This window comes from Phocoena phocoena, chromosome 15 (assembly GCF_963924675.1).
Source record: "Phocoena phocoena chromosome 15, mPhoPho1.1, whole genome shotgun sequence".
Lineage (NCBI taxonomy): Eukaryota > Metazoa > Chordata > Mammalia > Artiodactyla > Phocoenidae > Phocoena > Phocoena phocoena.
Genome location: NC_089233.1, coordinates 51,393,177 through 51,419,697, shown reverse-complemented (window position 1 = coordinate 51,419,697; position 26,521 = coordinate 51,393,177). Strand labels below are relative to the sequence as shown.

Here is a 26,521-nt window from a genome sequence, read left to right as displayed (position 1 = left end):
CTGCCATTTACAAGTTGTACGACATTGGGCAAGTTATTTCAACTCCTGTGCTTCAGTTTTCTCACTGGTAAAATGAGAGCAATAATAATAATACCTACCAAATGATAATAATACCTATCTCCTTAGGTCACTGTGAACTCTAAGGAACTGAATACAAATCAAAGGGTTTGAACAGTGACTGTTCCATACAGTCTGCTAATTCATTCTGGGTAGTGTTATTATTATATAAAGTGCTTAGCACAGTGGCAGGAATATAAAATAAAATAATAAATAGCAACTACAGTGGTAATAAGACTAGTGAGCATTTACTGAATATGTACAATATACTGGCAGCATATATACTGCCATACATTAACCTTCTAAAACAATCAAAGTGTCCCTAATTGTAATATATTCAGCACTGTATTCTAATTAAAATGCTATATTTGACATCAAGCTGATTTGTGTCTAAGGCCCCGGATTTGTGCCATACACCAGGAAAACTGGCATGTGTATGTGCTGGGCTGGTGGGGAGACGAATGTCAGCGTAAATTAAATAAGTCAATTCTTCCTTTAAATTAAGCCAGATTAGCCAAGCCCAGTCTAGTCACAAGGCCAGTGTGTGAGGGCAAGCGGGGTCTGTGACTTTTATTTTGAAAGTGTGTCCTGGGAGCCGCCACATGCCATCATCTCCTGGTGTCCTCCTGGGAGGATCTCCTCCTGTAGTTTAAGTGAAACTGAATTCATTCCCCGCAAGCATGTATAACTCGTCTCTGAAGAAATGTCAGAAATAAAAGGCTGTTTCTTGTAGGAATCACATCCGGACACTGCTCTTCCTTATCAGAGTCTAATCTTCACGGCTGGCATGATGCATCAAGAAAAGGATGCTGGGGCTTCCCTGGTGGCACAGTGGTTGAGAGTCCGCCTGCTGATGCAGGGGACGCGGGTTCGTGCCCCGGTCTGGGAAGATCCCACATGCCATGGAGGGGCTGGGCCCGTGAGCCATGGCTGCTGAGCCTGTGTGTCCGGAGCCTGTGCTCTGCAACGGGAGAGGCCACAACAGTGAGAGGCCCGTGTACCGCAAAAAAAAATAAAAAAAGAAAAGGATGCTTGTACCTGGCCTTACATTTAGGTCTTTAATCCATTTGGAGTTTTTTTTTGTGTATGGTGTTAGAGAATGTTCTAGTTTCACTCTTTTACATGTAGCTGTCCAGTTTTCCCAGCACCACTTATTGAAGAGACTGTCTTTTCTCCATTGTCTATTCTTTTGCCTCCTTTGTCTTGTAAATCAACCATACTCCAATATAAAATAAAATAAAAATTAAATTAAAATATAATTAATTAAAAAAAAAGAAAAAGAAAGCAAAGGATGCTTGTCTGCACAAATGGGACAATTTCCAGTCAGACAGAATGCAGAGATGTTCAGTGCTAGCTAAACGTCTTTGATACTAGGTCTTGGAGATAAAACGGTGCCATTATCTTTCATGGCTGCTGGGAAGAGGTGCAGACTCTTAAAAAAGCAGTGGGTGAGGAGCAAACACTATCACAGGAGACAGTTTTTGGAACCAGACTCAAGGGATACCAGTCAAAGGACAATGGACTTTTGGCTCCAGTGAGAGAATGCATGGTCCTCCTTCTAGACTCCATCCCCTCAAGGAGATGATGGTGGACAAACAGCTGGCTTTGGGAAGGAGAAATTCATAGGTGACTTTGTTCTGGCCACCATCTTGCAGAACCATGGCTCACAGTTGGGTTTTGATGACCCAAGGATTCCATGATGGTGACTATCGCTGGCCCACACGTTGGTGGCTGGCCTCATGATTTTTCACTCTAAGAGTCAAGCAGAAGGCAGTTAATCCCACTGTATTGATAAAGCTGAGGCTCTGGGAGGTGAAACTGTTCCCAAGCAATCCAAGGCCAACTGCCCCAAACCTCCAAGAATATTATACAACCCGATTCTTCAGCTCCGGTCAGGCCTTCACCTCCAGTGGGAGGGTATCCATATCCCAGCTGCTGGACACAGTGGCACCACAGGCCTTCTTTCTTGTCTGCCTTGGCATTTCTTCCACTAGTTGTCACCTCCCTGGCCTACATAATCAAGGGTGGACATTCTCTCTGATAAAAAGTAGGGGTGTTTTACTGGGAGCAAAGTCGGGGCCCCTTCCATTAACCAACTGCTCTGTTAGAAGCTTGTCTCACAGGAGTAACTCATACTGATGTTAATAATGGTACTTGACATTTGCTGAGTGCTTCCCACGTGCCAGGGACTGTTCCAAGCATTTCATGTACATGGCTACATTTAAATCCCAAGTTACACAGTGAGATAAAGTCCTGTAATTGTTCCATTTTACAGAAAAGGAAACTGAGGCACCGCAGGTTTAAGTAGTCGTGCAAAGGTCTCGAAGCTCCTAAGAAGTCGAGCTGGGGTTCAAATCCTGACAGTGTCACTTTAGAACATGGGTCCATGATACCTTCTCAGAGCTATCTTTCAATGATGCAAAGGTAGACAGGGTCAGGACAGAGGTGGGCACAGTGTAGAGTAACTGCTACGGAGCTAAAGCCTGATTAGGGTGTTTCACTGGGGGCCCAGATGTCTGAGCAGCCTGAGGCCAAATGCAAGAACTGGGCCAGAAAATGATGGACGATAATGCCTGGGGGAGGGGGGTGAAGAGAAAAATTAAGTGTGTGTGTGTGGGGGGGGCTTGGCTTGGCTTATAGAAATCAGCTCAAAATATACAAAAAAAAAGAATAATCATCACAGCAAAATGAGTTGCTCATATATACATAATTCACTGCTTTCATTTTTACTTTGGCCAGAGCAGAATTTTGTGTTCAGCTGCAATGTCCAAACTTTCTTCTGTGTGTTTGTTCAAGAAAGAAAGCCCAAGCTTTCTTTTATAACATGGACTCCTGGCCCTTTTCCATGGCTCTTAAACTGTTATAATTATTTAATTGTTCTACTCTAAATCATCTTTCCCATGATATCTTATAATTATAAATGGGTGAAACAAAAATGATGAATTTGTCCATACATACTGTTTTGTACATATATACATGTTTGTGTCTGTAAGAGAGACTTGCAGAAGAGTGAAGCTTGAACTGGGCTACCTTTTCTACAACCTGATTTACAAATATATTCTAGAACAAAAGGAGTACATTTGGAGTCCACGTGGGCAGGACTGTAGCATCTCAAGAGGGATGTAGGATTTTATAATCTAGTGAAACCACAATGTGGTGAAATTGGACCAGGGAAAGGTATAGATATTTAATAAGCGAGTCCAATGTGCCTCCCACCATCCGTGCCCCAAACCATTTCGAAAAGATCTATGCATATAGTTTACCTTCTAAGACCTTATTGCAAGGGCAGAGGGAGCAGGGGTGGAAAGCCACAAGGCAGGAGAGAAAACAATAAAGAGACTCCAGAAAGCCTTCCCCCACTCCTCTAAAGAGAACAGTCCTGTGATTTTGTGGAAAAGTATCAATAGTTTCATACAAGTGAGACCATAGCCTGCATACTTTTAAGGGTGATCTCCATATGGCAAGATGTAATAAGAGCAGAACAGATTTATTTGTAAATTATTACCCAGGCTGATATCACCAGACTGCCAAACTGCTTAGTTGATGTCACATGACCACTAATTGTCATTGGAAATCAGATACATTCTCAGAAGGAATTCTCGCTACAGGAATCTTTAAAAATATTGAAAAGACAGAGAAACAGTCTTAGTTTCTTTCCTCTAAAATGGTTAATAACATATTCATTTTTTAGTTTCCCAATGCCTTTTAGAATTCAATATAAATTAAATCTTAAAGAAACGGGCTTTTTCATGTCTCTATTCAAACTCAATCAAAAAATAAGAAGGACCAAAAAAAAAAAAAAAAAAACAAGCAGTATTATATGGGAATAAATAATCCTCAGTTAACAACTCAGCCAGATTCCCCTTCCACAATGAGCACATCTCCAAGGATAGGGCCAGTCACAGGCTTGTGATGTATCAAAATTATAAATAATTATAGCAATGAATTCATTTAATCAATCAATTTCACCAGGGGTGTGCTGGGGTGGACAGGGCATAAAACTCCACACAGCTATCAATTACTCTGATTAAAGCTGGCTGTCAGCCAGAATTCCCCTGATCCATGTTAGTTAAATGCACAGTAGTCTGAATTTGGCAGTGTAATCAAGGACCTAACTGAACTGTGAAATTGAATTCTGCAGTAGAACATCATTTGACCATTTTATGCCAAGGCTAGAAAAAAAGGCTTGGTGGGGGGAGGGAGAGAGAAAGAAAAGAAGGAAAAAAACCCTGCGGCAGCATCTATTTGTCACTGTGGCCTTCCATGCTGGCGACAGGGAGGCTGCGGCTGGATTGTGCTGGAGGTGTGTGTGTGCACGGGCAGGCGTGTTGTAAGTCTGCGTCCACAGAATGGGGACTGCGGAAGTTTCCATGAAGGATGGTGTCCCTCTATCCACTCCTTGCAGTTATAGGGGATGGGAAGGCAGCTGGTTCCAGTGCTTGAGTGTGATGCTCCAATACACCTTTCAAAGCACAATAAAGCAGACACTGCTCATCCCCCAAATGAAAAAAGGCCAGACTGCGTGATGCTTGTTCTCCACAAATCAAACGCAGGATAAAAGTGAATCATAAGGCTCTGAGCAAGAAAAGGACATCTTAAATTGTCCTTACTTGGCTCAGAGGGAAAGGTAACAGGACTAGGCTTGGCTTGGGGAAAGAAAAACGTCTGCTTGTAAGGATTCGGGAGAGAATCAGTACCTAGCTTTCTCTGTAGGGACATTTTAGAGATTGATAATTAGGGGAAGGGGATTCATTAAACCCTGTGACCTGCATCCCTCCTGTTATGCTCTGCAATCCCACAGCAGGACCACCACTGATGCAGCCAGTCCCCGCCTGCCTGGCCTGTGGTGGATGGGCTCCTGTGTCTCCATCCATGACTTTCCAGCCTTCACTTCCGCTGAAGTGACTGCTGACACAAGAGCTCCGATTACAGGATGGTAGGGAGTTGTTCCACCTCCAATGGCATCTTAATAAACAATAGCTACTGTCCCCGCTTGAGGAAGAACCATGCTCATTTTCCTCCGAATTACTTATGTTCATTTACAAAATGGAGTGGCCCTGTTTCAGAGCCTATTATATTGGCCGGATGACAAAGAGACACAGCACACACTTCGAGCTGGCACTCAATTTCAGTGAAAGAGGCACACATATCACAGCAGGCAGCAGTGGTCAAGAGCAGGGCCCAGTAGAACCTCAGGGATCAAGGTGTCTCCTTAAGGTGCTGGTGCAAGGAACTTGGGAAGGAGGTTCAGTTCTGGATGATCAGACACTTGCTGGGTTTCCAAACTGCATGTAGCAGAAAGCCATTCACCATATTTAGCATTTTTGCAGGAAAATCTCCCACACCGTGAGGCTGGATTCTTATTTAGGCATGTAGGAATTTACACCTTATGACACGAAGTTTGAAGAGTCGTGTACTTCCCTGCCTTACATAACGGATGGCAAACGCACACGGAGAGTTCTGACAAGTGGCTCATGAGCCCTACAAAGAGGCAAACCCTAGTTATTTGAAGAAATGAGTCAATCTCCCATCAGCAGGCTCAAGGGGACAGGGTATTTCGGGCTCTTCCTCCACCTCCGAATCAGTATATCCAATTAACCCCCCACCATTGCTACTCCAAACGAAGGATGCATCCTCTATTCAAGAGCAGATTACTCTGCACCGAGCTGATCTCCCTGTGCTATGCGGCTGCTTCCCACTAGCTATCTATTTTACGTTTGGTAGTGTATATATGTCCATGCCGCTTTGTGACCACCTAGAGAGGTGGGACAGGGAGGGTGGGAGGGAGGGAAACGCAAGAGGGAAGAGATATGGGAACATATGCATATGTATAACTGATTCCCTTTGTTATAAAGCAGAAACTAACACACCATTGTAAAGCAATTACACTCCAATAAAGATGTTAAAAAAAAAAAAAGGTAATATGGAATGGAGTGAAACAGGTAGGGGTATAGATAAAACATGACAGCCATCAGTTGGTAAATATTAAAGCTGGATGAGTTCATGGGTATACAAGGAACACTCACAGTATTTTGTATACTTTTGTATATGTTTAAAATTTCTGATAATTGTTTAAAGACAAGACGACACTGTAGAAAACGGTTTGGCAGTTTCTCAAAGGTTAAGCGTAGAGCTACCGTATGATCCAACAACTCTGCTACTACCTACACTGCACATCTAAACGAACTGAAAGCAGGGATTTGAGCAAATATTCGTACACCAATGATCATAGCAGCGTGATTCACAATAGCTACAAGGTGGAAACAACCCAAGTGTCAATTAACCGATGAATAACAAAATATGGTATATACACACAGTGGGATTTATTAAGCCAAAAAAGGAATGGCATTTTGTTACATGCTATAACATGGATGAACCTTGAAAACACTAGGTTTAGTGAAATAAGCCAGACATGGATAAATATTGTAGATTCCACGTACACGAGGTACCTAGGATAGGCAAATTCATAGAGACACAAAACAGAATAGAGGTTACTAAGGGCTGGTGGGAGGGGAAATGGGGTTGTTACTGTTTGATGGTTACAGAGTTTTTGTTGAGGATGATGAAAAAGTTTTGGTTATCGACAGTGATGATGGTTATACAACAATGTGACTGTATTTAATGCCACTGAACTGCATATTTATAAATGGTTAAAATAAATATGATTTATGTATATTTTACCACAATAAAAAAAAAAGAGATTACTCTGACCTGTGATCTGTCACCGCCTGCAGGGACATGGTGGGGGGAAGGGGGTTGCACCTTTAGGGATTAGTTCACTGCTGTAGAATATGGTTCAAATGTGTCAGGGCCTCTAAGAGCACTGGGACAGACAATGCCAGGTTAGATTCATTTCGTTTTTAATTTGGTAACGGGAAAACCCACTTATAATGACCAAAATACAATTTACTTTGAACCACAAGAACGTTCATGGGAAGAGGAGTTCATTCATAGGCAAATGATGCCTAAAGTCTCCATGAGAAGGGACAGATGTTAGAGATGTTGTTCTGAATCACCTCTTTGATGTTTTATGAGCCTTAATGAACATCTTGCAGGAGCCCATGTGTAAAGGAAGAAAAATCTATAGGCGATACTATCCCTTGTTATATTAAGCACTTTTCTCTCTCCCCCTACCCCTCTCTCAGATTTTGGACGCAGCCCATCAGATTTCAACAGCCTCGTCATTTCACTACCCATCAGGCCCTAAAGTGTCTCTGAAAAGTGTTCTGCTGGGATCCTTAGTAGATTAGGAGCTACAGTTTTGTTCCTGGAGCCTTGGTTGAATCTGGGTGTGACAAGTACCACAAAGAATGGTGAGACATTAAACTATTGATTCAGGAAGGCTGAGCACACTGGTTCAATTGCTTTTTCCTTCTAGGGAAAACAAAGTGAAGCCGAGCAGTGAAAAAATCATTGCACTGGTGATCCCAGAAGGAAAGTCTAGGGAACCATGCCACGGTTTTTCTTGCATCCTCTCTCTTCACTCAGAACCCCTTAATATGCTAGCTATTTGGGATGACCTGGGCCCAGCTTTGGTCACTTTGCTGCTCTGCAGTGGAGATGAAGAGGGTAAGGTAGAGGGATTGGTTGGCAGGAACCATCACAACTATGCATCTATAGAGATGATGGCTCTTCCCTTAATGCTGCTAAATTTCTGTTCTCTCTTAGCAGCTGTCTTCCATAAGAAGTCTGAGAATGTCATTTCCATTCTGGAGAGTAGAGAAAGCACTGGGGTGGCAGGATTGGGGTCCTCAGGCCAGTTCAGTCACTAAGGCTCTGCATGACCTTGAGGAAGTCACACGGCTACTCTGGCCTTCCGTGACCCATATCTCTAAAGAGATGACAGTAGTAATTATGAGGCTGCACAGAGCGGCCATGAGGGCAGAGTCAGATAGAACCTGTCCCCATAATTTGAAAATATGTAAAAGATTATACCGACAGGTTGCTCCTGTGACTGGCGAGAGCAGATATGGTGACATGTTTTCCAACCAGAAATATTCCTGAGACTAAGGGCTGACACTGAGGGCTTGCCATGTGCTAACTCCTTTACATTTATTAACCTTTTTTTATCCTCAGGACAAGTTCGAAGTAGGTATCGAGACACCCTATTTACAGATGAATGAACTGAGGCACAGACAAGATCACACAGATTGAAAGTGCTGGAATCTTGGGGATCTGATTCTAGAACTTGTGCTCTTCAATGCCTTCTGTAATGGGTGAGAAAATCTGGTCTGTCTTTTATAAAATCAAATAAGACCATCACTCAAGGTACAGTGAGTGCATAGGAGAGACTCAGGGATCGCTACTCTTAATACTTTCTTTGCAGCCCATGGTCCCAGCTTTACCCACAAATCACAGTCTGCTGATGCTAAGGAGCTTCTTAGAGGATTCCAGCCTACCAAGAACAGAGAATAAAGTGCATTCCCATGCACCTCAAATCCACCTGTGAATCAGCACCCATTCTTTGTCAGCAAGGTGAGGGCTGCCTGCGGTGTGTGCATCTGGGCCCCAAGGCCTCATATCCATCTCTCTGCTCCTTGGTTTTCTTGGTGGAAATGGGAACGTTCTGGAATAGGTAGGCTTTAGAGTGAGACGGACCTAATTTTGGATCCTGGCTCAGCTGTTTGTCTTCACATCCTCGGGACGTCCGGAAAGATATAGTCTCTTTGAGTCTCAGCTTCTTCACTGTAAAAGGGAGATGATCTTGAATTCTTCCAGAGTTGTTGCGAGGACAAAATTGGGTCATGCTTGTAAAATGCCTAGCACAGTGCCTGGCACACAGTAACCTCCAGAGTCACATCACAGCTGTCATCCATCTACACACTATACACACAGACTGATGTATACAGAGGATGCATATTAATAATTAGGCTACTGTAATTATCAACTTATTTAGCCTCACTCAACATCATAAGGCAGCGGCAGTCTTTATTCCCATTTCATAGAGAAGTAAGGGCACAGTTAAGCAGTCTGTTCACCCAACTGTAAGTGGCAATATCAAGACTCAAACCCAGGGAGTTTATCTCCAGAACCTATAGCCTTGACTGCCAGAAAGCATTTGGGAAATGACAGCTAGAGAACAGTGCTTCTCAGCTGGAGTTGCTTCTGCTCCCCCTGCCCCATATGACATTGGGCGGTGTCTAGAGATATTTTGTTTGTTACAAGTGAGGGAGGGGTGCTACTGGCATTCGGTGAGTAGAGGTCAGGGATGCTGTTAAATATCCTACAGTGCATGGGATGCCCCACAACAATTACCAGGCCCAAAATGTCAATAGTGTCAAGGTTGAGAAATCCAGCTCTAGGATGGAACAGGATGACACAAACCAAGGGGACTTTATTGCTGCAGGTGTTAGAAGGGGCTTGTAAGGAGCCAGGTTAAGGCGTGGCACCACAGAAGCTATTCCTGTGCCATTGGGGATGTAGCCAATGTCTGGCTGAAGGGGTTGAGCCCAGAAAGCTGGGTCCCAGCTCTGCTCTGAGCAGGCTGACTGGGCTGTTTCCTGAGCCTCTCAAAGCTCCGGTGTCCTCATCTGTTCAAAGGGGGCAAGAATTTACAGGACTGTGAGGCTCAACAAGGCAACACACGGACCTGGCAACCAGCCAGTGTTTAGTGAACTGGCAGATCTGGGATGACGCTGGGGGCTTCTTGGCAGCTGGAGCCAGAGCAAGGGATGGATGTGCTGGGCCAGCACCAGACACCCAAGCCAACAGCCGCCTCATCCCTGGAAAGCATTGGCATGAGCAAAAGCAAATGCACTGGAACAGGGTCTCCAGCCAGTTTCCCTCCCTATAAGGCAGCCTTGTCTGCAGGGGAGAGTGGAAGCAGTCTCTCTCCATATCCGTTTTGGTAGTTCTGTGATCTGAATGGTGCTATATGGATATGGTTTGGGCTTTATCTTTCCCCCATGGTTTCATCTGCTCAGCCCCAGCAAAAAAAACATTTAAAAGTAAAGAGATGGATGCCAATATCTACAGATTTCATAACATCCTTTATTCCTGTCACACTAATGGGAAAGGTAGGTAGATAACATTGGAGGAGTTTTTTACTGTGGGTTAACATTTGTAAATTTTTTTTAAATTTAAGCCAAAATGTAAAGCTGGTGTCACACACACACACACACACACACACACACATACACACATACACACACACACACACACACACACACACACACACACACACCCCTCCTCATTTTTGCTGTATGGAAACTTACTCAAGTTTCATGCTTTCTTTTATTATTGGAGATGTGAACGTTACCCATCAGTTTCTAGAATTTTCCATGAGCCAAAGCCCAATTATCTGAGTCATGATTGCTATTTCTTCTCTCAGCAGGAAATCCAAATGTGATTGGTTGATTTTTAAGAGTCTAGTTCTAAGGACACAGGCACCTAAGTCTTTTTAGAGAGATGTTATATTTTTAATCAAGTAAATGTTTTAATTACTAACAGGCCTCCTACCTCCTACCCTCCCACAAGACCTGCTCAGGAATTTCTCACGGGTCTCCTATGAAACATGGAGCAGCAGCTTACTCCTTTGGAGTTCTGATTATAAGGACAGAAAAACACTTGGTAGGAACTGTTATATATATATATATTTTTTTTTTTTTTTCTGAGCCACAATAGTAGCCAAATATAAAGCAGGTCTGCTTTGTCTTATATTTGGAAGTCTGCAAGAAGAGGGAATCAGTGAAGAATTAAGCAATCTATCCCCTCCCTCCCTCATTCCTCCCATCCTCTTCCTATTCCTCCACTTAACCTAAAGTTTTGGTGGCCACTGGGACCTCTCATGGTTTTATTGGCAAATGCAGTTGAACCCCTAAAACTACATATGCCAATATAATGGGAAAAATACTGAACTGGGAGAAACTGCAGACCTAGATTCTTGTTCTTCTTTTGCAACCAACCAACTGTGAAACCTTAAGTGTGACATGTGACTTTCTGGACCTCACTTTCCCCTTCTGTGAAATGAGTAGGCAAGGGATGCTGGTGGTTATATTAAATCTCAATGTCTCTAGGGATTAGGCTAATGGGAAAAATTAATGAAGTGGGCTAGGCAGAGCCTGTCTCTTGTAATGGGGCAGCTTTTACCTCTAGCCAATTCTATTTCCAATGCTATGTGAAAATGTGGGTCCAGGGATAACAGGTTGTCCCATTTTTCATAAGAGAAATCTGAGACCCAAAAGCTGAGAATTCTAAGTGAAATATCTTGATTTTTCAGATGTTGAAAATGACTATTGGGTGACTAAACATGTCAATGGGCCAAATATAGCTCCATGACTGAAAGGTTAAAGCCTCTGGACACAATTTTCTCGATGACGACCTAAAACAGCTCCCAACAATAAGCATTCAAATATGCAATACACACAAAATCATATTTGATCCTGAATAGCCAAAGCAATCCTGAAAAAAAAAAGAACAAAACTGGACATATCTCATTTCCTGATTGCAAACTATATTACAAAGTTATAGTAATCAAAACAGTATAGTTTTGGCACAAAAACACACTTAGATCAGTGGAACAGAATAGAGAGCCCAGAAATAAACCACACATATATGGTCAATTAATTTTTGACAGAGGAGACAAGAATATACAATGGGGAAAGGATAGTCTCTTCAATAAATAGTTCTGGGAAAACTGAATAGTCATGTGTAAAAGAATGAAACTGGATCCCTATCTTAAACCATACACAAAAATTAACTCAAATGGATTAAAGACTTGAATATAAGACCTGAAACTATAAAGTTCCTAGAAGAAAACAGAGGAGTAAGCTGTTTGACATTGCTCTTGGCAATGGTCTGTATTTTAGACTTGGCATTAAAAGCAAAGGCAACAAAAGCAAAAATAAACAAGTAGGATTAAGTTAAACTAAAAAAACTTCTGCTCAGCAAAGAAAACCACCAACAAAATGAAAAGGCAACTTACAGAACAGGAGAAAATACTTGCAAATCACATATTTGACAAGGAGTTAATATCCAAAGTATACTGGGAAATAATAGTGAGGAATTCAGTAGTAAAAAAACGCCATATTATCTAATTTAAAAATGAGCAAAGGACCTGAATAGACATTTTTCTGAAGAAAACATACCAATGGCCAACAGGTATATAAAAAGTGCTCAACATCACTAATCATCAGTCAAATGCAAACCAAAACCACAGTGAGATACCACCTCACACCTGTTAGGATAGCTATTATTAAATAGGTAAGAGATAACAAATTCTGGCAAAGATGTGGAGAAAAGAGAACCCTTGTACACTGTTGATGGGAATGTACACTGGTACAGCCACAATGGAAAACAGTAAGGAAGCTTCTCAAGAAATTAAAAATAGAATTACTACATGATCGGGCAATCCCACTTCTGGGTATATATCCAAAGGAAACAAAATCATTATCTGAAAGAGATATCTGTACTCCCATGCCCATTGCAGCATTATTAGCATAGATATGGTATGGAAACAGCCTATGTGTCCATCAATGAATGAATGGATAAGAAAATGTGAATCAAAGGAAAAAAAAATATATATATATATATATACACACACAAAGGAATATTACTCAGCCTTAAAAGAGAATGAAATCCTGTCATTTGCAATAACATGGAAGAAGCTGAAGGGCTTCATGCTAAGTGAAATAAGTTAGATAGAGAATGACAAATACTATAAATGGCATCATTTGTATGTGGAATCTTAAAAAAACAAAGGAAGAAGTCAAACTCATAGAAACAGAGAGTAGAAAAGTGGTTGCCAGGGTCTAGGAGATGGGGAAAAGGAAGAAGTTGGTTAAAGGTTACAAACTTTCAGCTATAAGGTCTGAGGATCGAATGTATAACATGGTGACTATAGTTGATAACACTATATTGTAGAAATCTGCTGAGCAAGTAGAACCTAAATGTTCTCACACATAAACAAAAAGGTAAATATGTGAGGTGATGAATGTCTTAACTCAGTGAGGGAAATCCTTTCACAATGTATATCAGTTCATCATCTTGTACACTTTCAATATCTTATAATTTTGTCAGTTATACCTCAGTTAAGCTGAAAAAAATCACATTCTTTATTCCTAAAGTAACCACTGATGTTCAAAAACCAGAGAATGTAACTAGATTCAGCTACAGAATGTATTAATTTGCTTAGCTCACTCTAGAACTATTAAGAGGTTCCTTTGGTTGAGTGATGTGCACAGTAAATCGAATAAATGACCTCATGCATCATGACACATGCATATGGCTTCTTATAACTTTGTCTTTTGGTTAGTTAGACAGACTTATTTCCAACCATTGCCCCGGCAAGAACATAGGAAGAAAAGGCAGCCATGATACCCTGATCATGGGGATTCAAATAAATAACACAGTGAAATGGAAAACATTCTCAATATTTAAATTTTAACTGGCAGTACATATTTCAGGTCTTTATTTCCTCAAGATTTATTTTTAAGTTTATATATTGGGAACTAAAGTGATAACTTTTTGCTTTTTCTAAAGTATGGCTTAGTATGACTAAGTATGGCTTAGTCACTCCCAGCATGTCCCTAAAAGACTTCAACATCTTAGATTGGGTTTATGAGAAATAATGAGCAAAGGAAAAATACTGGGTGTTGACAATCAATCAAACAGATGATGCAGGCAGGCATGCCTTCCAGGGTTTGCTATGCAGCCCATCAAGCAGTTGAAGGGACAGTATTCGGTGAAAGGTCCACGATCACGCTTCAAGAAGTCAAGTCTCCCTCAACTGGTCTGAGACCTCTGAAATCTAGAGCCCACTGCCAGACATCCCATTTTCACTTTGCTGTACAGGGGAGGCAGCAAAAATATTTCTAAGTTACTCCAGGAAAATAAACCCCTGGCACAGTTTCCGAGGCATTTTTGCAAAGTCAGTAACTCCTCCAACAGCCGTTCCCAAACTCTGGGATATCATGGACCAGCCACATTTCAAAGCAAATTTGCTGCAGCTAACATTAGAAAGAAAAATTATCAAGAGAGGAATTACAATAAGACAAAAAAACAATTAAAAGCACACCAAAGAAGGCCCAGCAACCAGATTCCATCTATTATCCCAAAGTTTCATACAAAAAAACAATGACATTTGAATACTAAACTAGTAGAAAGAACATACTCTCAAAATGCAGGACCATCTCTTGAGTTGAACAAAATTAACTTTATTAAAAACTTACCACGTTATCCTGACTTTTTCCCCCTGTCCACAGTTCCACGTAACCATTACCGGAATGCACGAACCACTGTTATTCTACCTAATGGTTTACAACTGTATACTCCTTAACACAGGACTTAGTGCCATGTGAGCACATAACATTTATTATTAGTATATCAGAATATCTTTCAAATACATAATTTTTTTGGTTTTTAACCAGAAACCTTGTAGGAGCTCCTAAAAGGCTTTGATTTTAATGAATAAATGTGCCTTGCCCTAAATTCTCTGCCCTTGGGGCTCGTGGGTGGAAATCAGGTAGAATTTTGATAGAGATTCTCAGTTATAGACAAATCAGCACTCTAGAATATGTATAAGAAGGTCATGGGAGCACACCTTTGTGGAGACCCCACACACCAGAAGGAAGGAGGTGGTGGACGTTACCTTTGGAATGCACATTGTGGGCTCGGACAAGCGAGGGTAGGTGTAGGAGCTGTAGGAGTGTCCTTGAGGGTGGGTTTTAAATGCACTTGCTCCGAAGGGCATCATGGGTTCCTGGAGCCCGGAACCTGACCGTGACCTCTGCCGCATGGCGGGCTGAGGGCTTGTCTGACTCAGGTATGATGACTTTGGCCTCCTGTCATAGTCATCCAGGCTGGGTCCCCACTCACTTTCGCTGTACGCCAGGCTCTCCTTGGAGCACCCACTGGTCCCTGCAGTTCTAGAAGGCGTGAATTGGAATGGATAATCCAGAGGGGAGCTGCTTGAGGCTCGCTGGTACCCCCATTTGAGGTCACTGTACTCACTGGGTTTGCTCAGTGAGTCCAAGTGTGTGTGATAATCAACAGGAAACCTGGCTCTGTTGGATTGCAAAGGCTTCATCTCAGAGTAGTAGGCTTCCCCATGTTGCATTTTCATTACGTGCCCATTTTGCTTGGCCGAGTGGCTGCCTTTATAAAACGGGTCCAGATCATCTCCATAGAGACTCTTTTCTTTGTACTTTTCCGTCGCATAGTCAGCAGTGGTATCAGATTCGCTGGAATACTGTGAGAAGGTGAGGAATCCATTTTCTTCCCGATGGCCTTGATCATGGCTGGAGGCTCCCTGGTCTGGGGTGGGCGGGCTTTCCTTCCTTAGGGAGTTGGAGCGGGTCACAGAGATGTTGTCGAAATCCTCCAGAAGGCCATTGATGGAGGTTTCCTTGCAGGGTTTGTTTCCTCTAACGATTGTCTGGGAATAAGAAAGGGAACACTGTTTAAAGAAAACATTTAATGCTTTCAAATTGATGGAAGAATCCCACCCCAAATCCATCCAATTTAAACCACAGAGGAAACTAGGCCCCAGAAACATTTCATTAAAAAAGATAAAAGAAAAAAAAGTCTGTTGGTTGATTTGACTGGTGAAATAAATCAAATATAAACAATAATCTCAAACTGCAAATTCTTCCTTACCTATCTCAATAGAGAGATCAAACATCAAAAAACCATTTAGAAGACTATATATAGGATATCATTGTCTTATTTGCCAGTTCATTGTTCCTCCACTTAATAATAAACCCTAGCTATCCAACAATAAACTGATGACTATAATTTTAAGTCTATGACTCTTTTGTTATAAAAGGTATATTTATTTTTTATTTATATTTTACATTCGTCTTCCAGATTATTTGCAAAATCAAAAACATTGGTACTCGAACAGTAACATACTCAGAAAGAGGTGCACATTTTTATACCTTTTTATGGAAGACACATAGTAGTTGAAGTTATCAGATTTTATAGAAGAGAAAGAAACTTTCTGAGCTGTAAATAGGGAACCGCACGAAGATTACTTGCATGATTTAATTTGTGATCAAATGTGATGTTCTTATTAAGTATATAACTGTAATGCTTTCTTGGCCACACTTCTGCGTATCATCAGTATCATCACTGCTGAATTTTGGATAGCTTGGTAATGATGTGCTTGTACCCGAATCTTAGTGACAAATTGCCAAGCCCAAATGTTCCCTTTAATGAGCCTAAATAACACTGGAATGAATAACAGGAACAGAAAGAAATCAAAAACTACTTACAAAACCAGTCAGCGGCACCTTGACAATAACAAGGTTTGCAATAAAATATGATGGCGGTGGGGGGGGGGCGGGGTGGGGGGGTGGATAAAAGAACAAAGAACAAAGTGTGACTGCAGACTTTGGGATTTCAAGAGAAAAACACCTTTGAGAAAGTAGCAAGGAGTTCAAAGCTATCTTAGTTAGAACAATAGATTTCAAACTGGAAGAAAAAGTCAAAGTTGTCCTAGAGCATATGTTTTTACAGATCAGTGCTTCTCCAACAATCCATAGTGAAAGACAAGGTTTGGTCTTTTTTCCCCCAATCAGTCCTGGACTAAAGCCTTTGGTCTCTACCCTTTACTTTTAAATAGTTTAAGTCTGGAGTACTTTCAGATTAACAGAGAAACTGCAAAGAGAGTTTTTATATATCCCTCACCTAGTTCCCTGATTGTTACTATTAATTAAACTCCACAGTTTATGTAGATTTCATTAGTTTTTTCCTGGTGTTCCAGGGTCCCATTCAGGATACCTCATTACCTTTATTTGTCATGTCTCCTTAGACCTGAGACAGTTTCTCAGACTTTCCTTGTTTTTGATGACCTTGACAATTTTACTGGTCAGGCATTCTGCAGAATGTCCCTCAATTGGGTGTGTCTGAAGTTTTTCTTATGGCTAAACTGGGGTTATTGGTTTGTGGGGAGGAAGATCACAGAGTAATATACCAATTTCATTACATTATATTCAGGGTACACATGGCTTATCACTGATGATGTTGCCCTTGATCACCTGGCCAAGGTAATTGTTGCCTGGTTTCCACACTGTAAAGTTATATTCCCCTCCCTTCCCTCCCGCTTTCCACATTTCACACTTTGGAAACAAGTCACTAAGTGCAGCCCAAACTCAAGGGGCGTCAAGTCAATATCTACCTTTCTGAGAGGGTATATCTACATAAAGTACTTGGAATTCTTCTCCACAGGAGACTAGGCAAGTCTCCCTATTTATTTATTCAATCATTTATTTGAATCAGTAGGGATGGAATCATGGATATTTACTTGTTTTATACTCTGGGTTGTAATTCAATACAGGCATACTTCATTTTATTGTGCTTCACTTTATTGCTCTTTAAAGATAATCTTTTGTCTTTTGCTTTTTTTTTTTTTTTAACAAATTGAAGGTCTGTGACAACCCTGCCTCAAGAAAATCTATTGGCACCGTTTTTCTAACAGCATTTGCTCATTTCTTGCCTTTGTGTAACATCCTGGTAATTCTCAAAATATTTCAAACCCTCCACCAGTAAAAAAGTTTACAACTCTCTGAAGCCTCAGATGATGGCTAGCATTTTTCAGCAATAAAGTGTTGTAAAATTAAGGTATGTACATTTTTTTAGACATAATGCTACTGTACACTTAACAGACTACAGTATAGCATAAACATAACGTTTATATGTACTGGGAAACCAACAAATGTGTGTGTCTCTCAATTCATTGGGGTATTTGCTTTACTGCAGTGATCTGAAGCTGAACTCGCACTATATCTGAGGTTTGCCTGTACTATGTTGTTTTGTTGCTCAAATCGTTCCAGCTTTGGTTATTAAGAGTTCTTTCAGATTGGTTGCTGTGTCCCTATGACAAGACTCCACTCTTTTATTTTTTGAGCATTTGCTTACTTTCTGGCACTATAAGGTGCTCCAGGCTCATCTTGTATTTTCACTATCCTTGCCCTAAAATCGGCCATTTCTCCAAGGAGCCTTGGTTCCATTTACTGGAGAATGATATTAGAAACCAGTATCTGGGTGCTGGGTATGCACATTGCTACTGGGGTGTCATTGTTTCCAAGCCTCTCTCAGTAAACAGAGCTATGAAATATGCATATGTAAAGTCACCCATGTACACACACATCTATAATTCTATAAATCCAGCTCTATCGATATTAAACTAAACCTGAATTCAGACGGATATCTCTGAATCTAATCTAGTACCACATGGTGCATTCTAGCTTTCCCCCTTACTTGTCTGTAATCCCCACTCTCCCAACAGTGAAAAACCTGGATTCCATCATCTGCTGTTCATTTACCTATTCAATCCCCATAGATATGCATAGCAGTTTCAGAATTATGAACCCACACCACTATGAGAAACGACTTTGCCAACTAGAGTATAGTGTTTATGTGCAGGGTTTTTTTTTTTTTTTTTTTTACTTTAGTCTTACAGTTTCCATTCAAATCACTGTTTCTAAAAGTTACTTAGGTTGGTGTCTTTTTTCCTCACACCCCCCTCAAGGAGGCTATGTCATACACGTGTAATAATAGATTCTTTTGTCACACTCTGCATTCCATCTTGGGATGCTCTGATCTCCTGGTTGACAGTTTATTTTTTAATTGCATATGTTAGTTCACTTTTGGTGCTGGAAATTTCAATGGGAATTGACAAATGCAAAGCATCATGTATTCACCACTGGCAGTGCCATACAGACTAGTTCTACCCTCTCTCTCCTCAAATCTCCTGACCTTCCCCTAGTCAGACACTACCCCTCCCCAAACCCTGTTTTTCATCCTTACAGTTTTGCCTTTTCCAGGATATCACGTGAACAGAGCCACACATTCTGAAGTGTGGTGAAGACTTTAACAGATCTCACCATTTTGGAACATCTTCTATAGCATCGTGATCTTACCATGAAGCTCCAAGCCTTGGAGTTATTGATGAATAAAAGCTGAGTACCACGGAAATTAAGGTATGGTTGCAGACATTTGAAAAGAAGAAAATCTTATCTATAGTGAAAACAAACAAACAAAACTCCAAGAACCGAAAGCACAGTCTTTTAGCATTTTCAAATGCTAAAAAGGAGCTCCAAAAAAATGCATTTGAAAATGTTTACTGAAGGTGTACATGAATCCCTCTTAAAGGAAACTTTTCTCTCTTTCAATGAAAACTATTAAATCAGTGTTAACAAGAAGGGGCTTACAAAATGTCAACCTTAAAAATAAATTGTTGACCCACCCTCCAAAAATTTTTTAAAAAGAAGGGTATAATAACCTTATGTAATCAGAAAAAACAGTTAAACTAGAACCAAGGCAATATGTGTTTCCGTGACACAGGTTTCACTTTAAGGAATCCTAAGAGGCGAAGTGATGATAATGAAATCCAAACATACAGAATTCTAAAACACGGTTTAATCAGGCTTCAAAAGGTAAGAACCGCTATTTATTACTGTCAGGATGTGTTTATTAAAGCAAGATTGTGCAGTTTTGTAGAGATCAATAATACAATAATTGCAAGAGTACCAGTAAATTTCACACAGTAAGAACAGCCGGGCATTAAAAATCAATGCAACCCAATCTACTTGAGTTTAGTGCTGTGGTTCTCATTGTCTCTGCTCTGTGCCTCGACCAGCTCAGCACTGGCCCTGGCTCCTGGTGACAGAGGCCATATTTCATGGTGCTCCTTCCTCAGGCTGCTGGCCGGTGATAAGCTATAATGGATATGTGCCTAAGAACAGCTGTCTCCCCTTGTTCCCGGGAAGAGATGAAAAAGTACCTCTGCTCTCACAAACTGTATTAACCTTGACAATAATAAAGTGTGTAATTAACAGCTTTGCCCTAATAAAACCTTGCATTTCTTTTCCAAAACAATGTCTTCTATCCTCCTCAAGAATGTGTTTCATTTTGTCTTTCTGGTAAACACTTCTCTGGAGGTCAATAAGCCAAATAGTCCCCTGACTCAAGAATAAGCCAGGACCTCTCAGAAAATAATCGACTTTTAAGCACTCCATCTAAATTCTTACCCTCTTTGCAGAGAACCAATTCCCTGTTTTTATTAAGGAATGTGGCTAGAAACACCTGAGTACATAATCACAACAAAAAGACCTGATACACTTGGATTTATATGGGAAGAAATGTTGGTTTTTTTAACATCAAAAGAACTCAGACCTTCTATTTTCTTTCAGTTTTCTACATACACTTTTCTGTTGTTGTTGTCTTTTTTTTCATTTTTTTAAATCTCTTAAAAAATTTTTTAACATCTTTATTGGAGTATAATTGCTCCTTTGGTAACCACAGGGGGTGGGGCTAATTGAGTGAGTAGTTGAGAATCACATATTCCTGCAAAACATGAGAATTATGGGCAGGGTATCTCAGAGCAGAGGGGGTGGTGAGGGTTTCTAACCATGAAAACCCTTTAAAATAAATTATGCAATAATCTTAATCACGTATGGAATCCAAATAAGCCAATTCCTTTGCTAAAAATATGATTATGTTCTGCACAAATTATTAAAAAAAAGTAGAATGCATCTAAGGAAGGTTCTGTGAATTTTGTGGAGATCACGATTTCCTCATTAAGGTAATTGGAAAATGTTCTATTGTTGGCCATTTTCTCTGCCTTTGAAAGCACAATGAATCTGACACATTTACTCATCAGTTCCATACAAGGATAACCCCTGAAGGTGACTATTTATTGTTAACTTAGATAAGCAAGTGTGTAGTTTATAGCCCTGGTTCTTGCTGCTTGCAATGCGAGGCAGCTGGGCTGTAGTCAACTGAAGTCAGTTTGCCCAGAGTTAATAGTCAGAAGGGCTTTATGTTTGTATTTAAAGTCAATCTGAGACTATGAGTACCATAATTGGGAATTTAACTCTTACCTACTTGCTGTTTTTTGCTTCTGGTGTCTAGGTAGCAATGAAGTTTATGGAGGTATCTCTGCTCAGTAATTTATCCATTTAATTAAACCAAAAATCGTTTCTAGGTGCAGGGAGCACTCTGAGATGAATGAGACAATATCCCGCTCTCCATGTGCTATATTCGTATCTTAGCCTGGCTTCCTCAAAAGCAGAGCTGAGACAATGGCTTGCATGTGAATAGTTTATTTTGGAAAGTGAGGTCAAGGAACAGAGGGAAACAGGGAAGGGGGGAAGGAAATTCGGCGGCACATTATCAAGCTGGTTGTCTGTGGACAATTAGGGGTCAATTCTCAGTCTCAGAACTGAAGATTCAAGGGAATGAAGATGCAAATATTCATCTTCCCATCTCCTCTGTCAGAATGGCTGAGAGGACCCCCCCATGCATGCCACCAGGTGGCAGTAAAAAAAATCACCAGGTCCAAAAGCAGAGTGGTGCGACCGAGGTGACAGCAGGCTGCCTCAGCAACGGCTGGAGGAAAAAACGTTGACCTAAAAGATGTGCAATGGGACACAAGAAGTATCCAGTACGTCTGTTTTAGACATATATTTCACAATACAAAAGTTAAAATGAAGTAAGGCAGGGTCCCCTGCTCACAAACCAATGGGTGTGAATATCGGTATTCTCAGTTAATGTGGTAGATATGCACCAAAGATGTGTGCTCCCTTTCCATAGGGCAACCTTATTGATGTCAAGCTGTTCCCAGCCAGGGACCATATTTCCCAGCACCCTTTGCATCTAAATGGACCATCAGACCAACTCTCACCCAAGGACCATGAGTAGGTTGTGATGTGTGTCCTTCCAGGCCAGTTACAAAGAAATGTCTTTTCTTCTCTTTATTCTCTTGTCTACCAGCTGGATGGAGAAGATCTAGCAGGATACTCTCAGAAATTGCTAGGAGATGCTGGAGCCATGTGATGGAATCTGCATTGCTCAATGACCATGTGCAATGCCATGCTCTGGACAGGAACATCCACATTGGATACTGAGTAAGAAATAAACTCCTATTTTGTTGAGCTTATTTACTGAGGTGCATGGGTTAATACGTTATAGCAGCTGGAAGGAATTACCTTAACTCACAAATCATACTGATGACTATAGTGAGTCTGGAATTATAAAGCATTCCTGGAATAAAAGAGAGACAGAATTTCACTGGTTTCTCTATCAAGTGTGTCCAGGCTACATAGAGAATAGACTTGGGGATGCCAGGCAGACGGGGTGGGGAGGTGGAGGGAAGGATGTATTGGGAGTTTGGGGTTAACAGATGTAACTTATCATATATAGAATAGATAAACAACAAGGTCCTACTGCATGGCACAGGGAACTATATTTAACATCCTGTGATAAACCATAATGGAAAAGAATATAAAAAAGAATGTATATTTATGTATAACTGAATCACTTTGCTGTACAGCAGAAATTAACACAACACTGCAAATCAACTATACTTCAAAAAAAAAAAATGTGTCCAGGCTAATCCTCCATCAATGGCCATGGAGCCAAGGTCACCCACACCAGCTCCAGGGATGCCAGACATATGAACCAGACATACACTGATAATGAACTGCAGCACCTGGAGCCCAAGATGGAGCACTGAGAGCTGTGACTGGAACTACTTATCTTAGCTTGATGCTTGGGTACCAAGAAGAGCTGACCACACATGAAGAAGTGTTTCATTTTTCAGTATTTCAGGGTGAGATACAAACTCATACGGATAGCGAAAGAAAGTATCTTCATTAGAGTGTATCACACAAGGGTCAATCCTGTAGTTTGATATTAGTCCTGGTGATAGATTGCTTGCAAAATGGGCACCACTAATCCCCTCCCAATGCGATGTGACATTGTAGTTCTTCACATTGGGAGGTGGTGAAGTCTACGTTCCCACCCTTGAATTTGGGATGGCCATATGGCTTGCTGAGACAAAAGAGGGTGGCAGAAGTAACATGATACTAATTTTTAGTCTGGGCTGCAGGAAGCCCTGCTCTCTCTGTTCCCTGCCTTTCCCAGGTGAACCAGCTTGGACTGGCCGTCTGGAGGATCAGAGATGAGCCATCCCTGCTGAGGCCATCCTAGACCAGCCAGCCCCAATTCATCTATGTGCCCCTTTCCTCCACACTGGCCAGAGTAGGGAGATGCAGAAGAAAGGAGGCACAAAAGCTGGGAGCTGGGCCCATTTATGCTAGGGCAGGTGGACCAGACTGCAGAAGGGGGAAAGGCCTGCGTGCCTGTGGGTAGGGAATGCTAACCCTTGATGTGGCTACAGAAAGGGACATTTATATGAGTGGAAACTCACTAGAGATGAGTCTGGGAAAACTGGTTTCTCTTAAATGGTGCTACTCACGGAGCCCCCATCGTCTGCTTTTGCCCACAAAGGATGAGTTGGCATGGAGTCCAAACAGGGGTGGGGTCAAAGCTTATCTTTGAGTGGGTTTTAGGTTTTTTTCATGGCAAAATTATTTGAAATTGACATAGCCTTATGGTTATAATTTTGGTTCCATTTATATGGACTATAAAAAAAGTCAAAATGGGCATTTTAATATTTATGCAGAGTTTCCTATTATCACTTAAGATTTCTTAAGGAAGTCATTAGATATCAGGTTGCTTCAACAAATTTAGGGTACTTGTGAGGTAAGGCATCTATCCCTTTCTACTCTAAGATTTTTTTTTATTCCATATTTTAAAAGTCCTGAAAGATTGAGATGTTTAAATATATCAAGAAATTTTCAAATGTGGTGACTGGGAAATGTAAAATTAAATATGTGTTTTGCATTATATTTTGATTGGACAGCATTGAGGTAGAACGGGGGTTGGCAAACAATGACCCATGGGCTAAATCTAGCCTGTCTTAGTAAACAACATCTTACTGGCACACAGCCACATCCATTTGTGTAGCTACAGTATGTGGCTGCTTTTGCACCACAACTGGCAGAGTTAAGTAGTTGCAACAGAGACCACATGGCCCTCAAAATGTAAAATATTTACTAACAAGCCCTTTACATAACATGTTTACATAAAATCTACAGTATCACTAGTTGGACAGGAACATTTTGGGGGGAAAACTGTTCGAGTATTTGATTCATGTGCCACGACAAAAAAGAAGAAAGACTCCCAGTAAGTTGGGTGTGTGGTTTCAGAGGGATGTGGTCACTTGGCATCAAAGGACCACTCTTGGCTTATGGACAATCTGTGGTTCTGTGGCAGAATGGACATGAAGCACAGGTCTCCCCACTCCTGAAGCAATTCAGTTTGTGGGCCAAGTCAATCCACTAGAATAAGAAACCACACCCTGTTCTCGAAGGAATTTTCACGTGACAGTAGAGAAGCAAGTTGGCTGAGTTTTGCTGGGTGTTGAGCTCAACCTTAGGCATCGCAGATGAGATGGGCATATGCAAGGGTTGAGCACTCCCCTCCCCCATACAGGATGTGAGCTTTAAATAATTTGTGAGATGATTGAAACGGCTGCCATCATTCCATGCACTTGCTTAAAAGAGCTTCCAGTCACTAACATTGACTTAAAGAGTTACTGTGTGCCAAGACAATTAGAAGTGTTTTTCCCATATTTAATCCTTACAACAAGACTCTGAGACAGGGGCTTTATTACCCCTTTGTACAAAGGAAGGAAATAAGACTCAGAGAGGCCAAGTCACTTGCCTGATGTCACTCAGCTGGTAGGTGCAGGGTTTGAAAGCAAGGCCCACTCTTTATCTATTACAAATACTGCTTCTCAATATATATGGAAATCACAGCACCTCTGTCAGCACACACAACCCCACCTACCCTCTGAAGGGGTAGAAAAGACAGTAAAAGCATCAGGACAAGCTGTATCACTTTGTGATACAATGAAGGGAATGTAAGCAAACACCATGGCAAGCAAAAATAAAATATTTCCAGAAACAAAACTTTCCTAAGGAAGGATGTTTAAAACTCAGAATTATGGGAACTGGGGAAAAACAAGTTGACTGCTCTTTGGAATAATTAGCCCTTGCAGCAACTTCAAAATTCTGTCACTATAACAAAAGAAGTATCTTGTTACATCCCATTTGCTCAAGATTCTGACATTTAAAAATTTAATAACTAACAAAATGTGTAGTATATGCATTGATTACCACTCTCCCCCTGTAAAGACCAACCAACTGAGTCTTGAAATATGCAATGCTAAATGGCAACATTTTTTGCTTTCTCTGATAGGCTATATAAGGAAGCACAAGCTATGCTTATTTTAAACTTGGTCAACAGAATTTTACCTTTGAGTGTCCAAAACTTTGTTATTTTTTTAACCTGACATTTTAAGCAATCTTAACAAATATAAAAATGATTTCTTCAAGGCATAATAAATGTTAAGAAACTTGTTAATCTGTAAATAAATCTTCTAGGTGGTTAAACGACATTTAAAGTATAAAGTTAGTATTAAAACAATGTACTTAATATTTCAGAAATGGACTGGTCTTAGATGCCAAACAAAAAATATGCCCCTGTGGGGAAAAAGTAGAGAAAGCTGGGCTCCACGTTTTCCAAATATTTCAGAAATATACAAAGTATTCCTAGTTATTAGGAATAATTATTAATTATTTATTAAATAATATTGTTATTAATAGTTATTAATCCATTTCTTTTTGGTGATCAAAGTCAGAATAATCATTACCTCCAGGGGAAGGATGTTCATTGGCAAGAAGCCCAAGGGAACAAGGGAACTTTCTGGGTGATGAAAAGTTTCTATATTTTGATCTGGGTTGTGGTCACACGAATATATATATGTAAAAATTCAGCAAGCTGTACATTTATGATTTGCCTTTTATTATATGTAAATTATTTTGTTAAAATATATTGGAATGGGGGCTTCCCTGGTGGTGCAGTGGTTGAGAGTCCGCCTGCCGATGCAGGGGACACAGGTTCGTGCCCTGGTCCGGGAAGATCCCACATGCCGTGGAGCAGCCGGGCCCGTGAGCCATGGCCACTGAGCCTGCGCGTCCAGAGACCCGCCCCCCCCCAAAAAAAAAAAAAAAAAAGAGCCATCCAAAGCAGAAAAGGGAAAATGATTGATTCATAACACAAAGGGAAGCTCTGGGGTATTATGTTCCTAGAACATGTTCTGTGACTTAATGCTGGAGCACATTTATCCTATTATGACTGTGTTCAAACATCCCAGAGGGCAAGTTTATGGCTGGAATGAAGGAGTCTAAAAAGAGTTTACTGGATAATCTTGTTCATGCACTCAGGAATACTAACAGAACAGCAAGAGCCCTTGCACCAGCACAGAGAGAAAACCCACTACTCTCTCTTTAGGCAGATGGCAGCTACCTGGCCAAATTTAAAGAGGGGGTGATTTTACAACTCCCCTTCCCTAAGTTATATCTTAGATTAAGCTGGGATACACACAACACCCACACATGAACCCCAGAAGAGACTCAAACAATATTATCTTTCCTTTTTCCAAAGCCATATTCCATCAATTGTGTTTCATGTGATGACAACAGATTTAACAAAAACACTACAAGAAACAGATGAAATCCAGTTCTGCTTTTGCCTTAGGAACTTTCTCTAAGACATGGTTCATAATATCATTGTGTCCTCACTGAAAGACCTCATGAAACACTTATTTACAAAT

The 26,521-nt window shown here is 40.9% G+C and overlaps 1 protein-coding gene across 1 annotated transcript in view; it reads right to left on the bottom strand.

Moving 5' to 3' along the window:
- Positions 1-26,521, bottom strand: part of PAK5 (p21 (RAC1) activated kinase 5) — a 121,633-nt gene that overhangs the window by 29,274 nt on the left and 65,838 nt on the right. Inside the window, exon 2 of the mRNA XM_065892266.1 lies at positions 14,645-15,430. Within this exon, the coding sequence (XP_065748338.1) occupies positions 14,645-15,430 (786 nt within the window). The remainder of the gene's footprint in view (positions 1-14,644; positions 15,431-26,521) is intronic.